The 5,437-nt window shown below is 56.3% G+C and overlaps 1 protein-coding gene across 2 annotated transcripts; it reads right to left on the reverse strand.

Annotated features, from left to right (window-relative positions):
• Positions 1-1,254: 1,254 nt before the first annotated feature.
• On the reverse strand, positions 1,255-5,090 carry Pcdh8 (protocadherin 8). Of its 2 annotated transcripts, none has more exons than XM_026399579.2 (3): positions 2,766-5,090; positions 2,096-2,303; positions 1,255-1,628 (listed from the first exon to the last, which is right to left on the reverse strand). In XM_026399579.2, the coding sequence occupies exons 1-3, from the start codon at positions 5,088-5,090 to the stop codon at positions 1,255-1,257; spliced, it is 2,907 nt and encodes a 968-aa protein (XP_026255364.2). The 2 variants fall into 2 exon arrangements, with proteins under 2 accessions (XP_026255364.2, XP_026255363.2); XM_026399578.2 differs by having other exon boundaries at positions 2,475-5,090.
• Between the last annotated feature and the right edge of the window lie 347 nt (positions 5,091-5,437).

Here is a 5,437-nt window from a genome sequence, read left to right on the forward strand (position 1 = left end):
CCCCAATCCTTTTCATTGTCTTTTTGATACTGACATTTTACCTGATATCTCCTAGAGATAGTCTTCTTCACTTCAAATCCAGGTTCATAAAGGAGTTACTGGCTACAAGTAAAATCTCTACATATGTTAGTGAATGAACAACCCATACTTAGCTTTCCTACAGTTTTTTTTTTTTTTGTGTGTGTGTGTGTGTGTTGGGGATGGAACCCACAGTCTTGTACACCTTAGGTAAGTGCTCTGAACTAAATCCCAGCCCTTCTTTTTAATCCCATGTGGGTCTCAAACTTGTAATCTTCCTGCCTCAGCCTCCCAAGTACCTGGAACTACAGGCAACTACCTTCCATGGTGGAAGAAGAGTCCTCACCACTCTGCACTTTCCTCCACTTTTTGATGATGCTTTAGAAATATGTGTTGAGTGAATAGGTGAGGGAAAGGATTTTATAGTGATCAATGTATATGGAGATGTATATATTTTATACAATCAACAAATATTTTAAATTCTTGTGTGAGATTTTGTAATACTTGAAATCCCACAGGATTAATATTGCCATAAACATTTATAATGCCCAAATAATTAGCACTTGAAAGAAGATTTAATCCTGGCACCAAAATTATTAGTGAATATCTGACTATAGACAATTTCATGAAAAGCAATGAGCAGATTCTTCAAACACATGACAAATCCTTTATTACTGTGCTTATAAGTGACACGGTTTACAGAAAACCAAATGTAATTAAATAACATTGAACTTGAAATCTACCACAGACTCAAGATATACAAGTTATACTTGGCAAGGCAAACCTTCTCAAACACTAGGTCATTTCTGGTGAAAGATAAATTTCCATTGAGTAATTCCAACATGTTTTGTTTTTTTGTCTTACAGACAGTTCCTTTGGCAATAACTTCCACTTTAGCTTTTATTATATAAAAATATAACAAAATTTCATTATATACAAACATTACATTACACAATGTACAGGTTAAAAACACTAAGAAAATGGCAAGCTGCAAGTGAAATTAAAGTCAATAGCATGATAAGAAAAATTAAATACTGCACACATTTCATAAAAATTACATTAACTACATTTTTGTTTGCAAATACCAAACAGTACCAATGTGATTGGAAATAGCTTCCAACAACTTCATTTTAAGGCACATCTTGCATATTTATATATACAACACTGAAACCGGTCAATAACTTAGGGGCTTCTCGGAGTGACCTGTATATGTGTGTGAAGACATGCAGCATGGGATTACACATTTTCATTGGCTCCCTTCTTTGGAGACAGGTATCTTCCAGGAGGGGACTGGTAGAGGGGTACCCCAATCTCTTGAAGGTCTGGGAGCCTCCCTGGACGAGGAGGGGAGAGGAGAGTGACTGTCCTGTCATAGTCTCTGTGCAGCACTTTCTCATAGACACTCTGCAGTCCCACTGTCTTGGGCAGCTGGGCCTGGTAGTAATTGTCCCTGCGCAGAGGATCCCGAGGAAGGGACGTGCTCTTACAGAAGGTTGACATCTGGGCTGGTGGGTGAGGTGGGGGGTGCGAGTTGGGCCCTCCACAGGATGGGCTCCAGCAACGGTCAGAGTGGCCCAGGATCTTGCACTCAGCAGTGCATGCCCACAGTCCTATCATAAAAAGGGAAAGAGCATAATGATTATTCCCGAGGTTACACACACCCAAGCCTCCATGTTCAGAAGAATGCCAGCCAGGTTCAGGGTGATTGAAAAGAAAAGTGTGGATAAAGATGAATGGTGTGATTTAAGAACTGAGAGGCACAATGCTTCCTGTAAAGACGTCTTTACACAAAGCTCAGCCCAGCTTCTTTTGCTGGAAGAAAAAAGAAATTGAAAAGCTGAATTCCCTTCCTAGAAGATTGGCATCATCTCTGCTTATTCCTAACAGGATGAGGGGGTTGCCTCTTCTTGGCATGTTGAAATTCACTGTGAGGCCTGGATTCGGAAAGGGAGGAATAAAAAGTGGGAAAGAGGGGGTGGGTCCAGGAACCGAGATTGAGAGGAGGCAAGAAATGGAAGGGAAGGAGGAATGGGGTGGTGGTGGGTGTGTATGATGGTGGTGGAAGAAGAGTCCTCACCACTCTGCATGTGGTTGATGAGATCCTTTTTTAGAGCGTCCCCGCTGATGTCGGAATCGCTGTCATTGAAATCACTGTCCCCTTTGCCGCTGTCTTTACCGCTGAACTTCTCAGCTTCTCTGCCGGAGATTGTGTTGAAAGAGTGTCCCTTCCAGACCGCCACAGGGGGCGCCGGCTCCTTTCCGAAGCCAGGGGAGGCACCGTAGGGCTGCAGCGAGGAATGGGGGGAAAAGGGTGTGAGAGTTGGACAAGAAACAAAGAAGCATGTGCGATAGTTTAAGAGCCCCCCTGCCAAAGCCCACCCCCTACCCCTCGACTCCCTTCCCCCAGCCTGTCCGCGGAGCACGGAGAGGGGCGCCCAGCCGAAGGAAGGCCTCACCTCGGCGTGCGCGCCGCGGAGCCGCTGCTGCCCCTCGAAGTGACAGGAGCTTTCCCCAGTGGCGCTGCCGCCCTCCGAGCCCGGCACTTCGGCCGCGGCGACCGCGGGCGGGGGCGCGTCGGCCGCGGGGCTGCCAAAGGGCGCTTTGCCGCTGCCAGGGAAGGTGAGCACGTCGAACATGTTGGGCCTGGGCCCAGCTCCCCGGGCTGTCTCCTCCGGGGAGCCGGGAGCCGAGGCTCCGCCGCCCGCCGCCCCGGGCCGCTCTTCCCGGAGGGGCCCCCCTTTGCGCACCTCCTTCTTGCGGCGGTTGCAAGTGGTAGCGATGGCGATGATAGCGGCCAGCAGTAGCGTGCAGCTCCCGGCCAACACGATGATGACAATCAGTGGCGTGTCCCATTGCAGCGCCGGCCCCGACGCCTCTAGCCGAGAGCCAGGAGGGCGGGAGTGCTCCGGGCTCCCTACACTGGCAGGCACAGCCGGACTGCGTCCGCCGCCGTTTGTTACCACGAAGCTGACAGTTGCTGTGGTGGAGAGAGGTGGGCGGCCGCCGTCGGATACGACCAGCAGCGCCCTAAACACGCGGCCTGGAGGCTCCTGCGAGAGGTCTCCGGTGAGCACGATCTCCCCCGTGCGGCGGCCGATGGCGAAGACTTCGCGTGGCTCCTGCTGCTGTAGGTCGAATGACAGCTCCCCATTGGCACCCTCATCAGCATCCCGGGCCTGCACGCGCGCCACAGCTGTGTCCCTAGATGTGCGCCCGGGGACTGCTACTTCTAGGGTGCCGTTTGCTGGCGCTGGGTGCACCAGTACCGGTGCATGGTCGTTCTGGTCCAGCACCCGCACTTGCACGAGAGCACTGCTGGAAAGCTGAGGAGAGCCGCCGTCGCTAGCTTGGATGCGCACGTCGAGCTGGCGCAGAGTCTCGTAGTCGAAGCTGCGCAGCGCGTAGATTGCTCCTGTAGCGGGATCCACTGAGACGTAGGTAGACACTGCGTCTCCGGAGCGGCCCACTTCAGCCTCTAGCAGCCGGTAGGTGACCTGGCCGTTGCGGCCCAAGTCCGGATCCCGGGCAGCCACGGTGGCCAGGTAGGCTCCAGGAGGGTTGTTCTCGCGCACCGACACCTCATAGACTGGCCGCGTGAAGAGTGGCGCGTTGTCGTTCTCGTCGCCCACACGCACAGTATAGGGCCTCACAGTGCGCAGCGGGGGCGCGCCACGGTCCTCGGCCACTAGCGTCAGATTGTACTCGGCGATGCGCTCACGGTCTAGAGAAGCTGCGGTCACCACCAGGTAGCTGCCTGCGTAGGCCGGTTGCAGTCGGAAGTGCTCGTGCCCATAGAGGGCGCAGCGCACCTGCCCATTTGCGCCCGAGTCCCTGTCCGAGGTGCTGACCAGCGCCACCAGGCTCTCACGCGCCGCCCCCTCAGGCACCAACGAGGTGGCGCCGGCCTCTTGAGTCCCTGGACCAGCCGTTCCCCCGAGTGCGGCGGCGGCAGCGGCGGCGGCGAAGGGCGAGGCTGCTGGCGCTCCCGGGGCCGCGAGCGGGGTAATAGCGATGTCGGGAGCATTGTCATTGACGTCGCGGATGCGCACGATCACCTTGCAGGTGGCGGCCCGGGGACCAGGGCCTCGGTCCTGCGCCCGCACGTCCAGCTCATAGGTGTCCTGGCGTTCGTAGTCTACGGGTCCCGCCAAGGTGAGGCGACCCGAGCGCGGGTCGAGCCGGAAGAGGCGGCGCGCTTCGGGTGGGGTGCGAGCACCGAAGGAGAACACCACGTCGCCGTTGGGGCCCTCGTCGGGGTCCGCCGCGTCCAGGTCCAGCAACAACGAGCCCACCGGAGCATCCTCTGCCAATTCCACCTCGGCCACTGCGCCCTGAGGGAAGGCTGGGCTGTGGTCGTTGGCGTCCAGCACACGCACGCTGAGAGCTGCGGTGGCAGAGCGCGGAGGGCGCCCGCCGTCCTGGGCCACTAGCTCCAGGCTGTAAGCGGCCTGGCTTTCGCGGTCCAGCTCCTGCAACAGCACCAGATCCGCGCACTGGGCGCCGTCCGCACGCGTCTGCAGCTCCACTCGGAACGGGCTGTGTGGCTCAGCTAATCGCACACTCTGCAGCCCATTGGCACCCACGTCCTCATCCACCGGCACCTCCAGGGGGATGCGCGTGCCCACCGCCGCACCCTCGGACACCTCCACTGGAATCTGGGCCCTGGGGAAGCGCGGCGCATGGTCGTTGACGTCCCTCACCTCCACCTCCACGTGCACCAGCCGGAATTGCTCCTGTGAGAAGCTGACCACGTCGAACGCTAGCACACACTGCGGGGCCTGGCCACACAGTCGTTCGCGGTCCAGGCCTGCGTCCCCGACGGTCAGCTGCCCGTCACCCTCGCGCACCCGAAGCAGAGAGCTGTTGAATTGCTTCATCAGGCGGAAGCTTGTGTCTCCAGATACTTTCATATGCAGGTCCTCAGCTAGGGTCCCGATGACCGTGCCGGGGGCATCTTCCTCGAAGGTGCTGTATCGGACTGTCTTGCTCTGGGCCACAGAAAGCACCCAGCAGAGGCTAAAGAGCTGCAGGGGGAAAAGGCAAGGGCTGCCCCAGCGCCTCAAAGAACTCATGCCGCTAGCTCAAGCGCTATTTCAAAATGCTACGGAAGATCGTCTTCTCTGGTTTGCGGCAGGTTCTGCCGAGAGTCTCCGGCTCCCGGGAGCTCGCTCTTTTGCGAGCCCTGTGCGGGAGAACTCTGTAGGTTGCAGCTCCGGCTCAGGCTGGCTCTGAGGACTAGCGGACCCGCCCTCACTCAGCGCCTCTCCCTCCCTTCTCTTGGCTAGAGCTGCGCCGCCGCGAGCCGCCTCCGCCTTTGTAACCGCCGATATGCAAATCACCCGAGCCGGGCAGCCAATGGCCGCCTTACCCTAGCGCCGCTCCTCCGCCAGCCTCTGACAATTCTTTTAATGTGGAAAGG

The sequence above is a fragment of the Urocitellus parryii genome, chromosome 2 (genome assembly GCF_045843805.1).
Source record: "Urocitellus parryii isolate mUroPar1 chromosome 2, mUroPar1.hap1, whole genome shotgun sequence".
NCBI classification, from domain to species: Eukaryota; Metazoa; Chordata; class Mammalia; order Rodentia; family Sciuridae; genus Urocitellus; species Urocitellus parryii.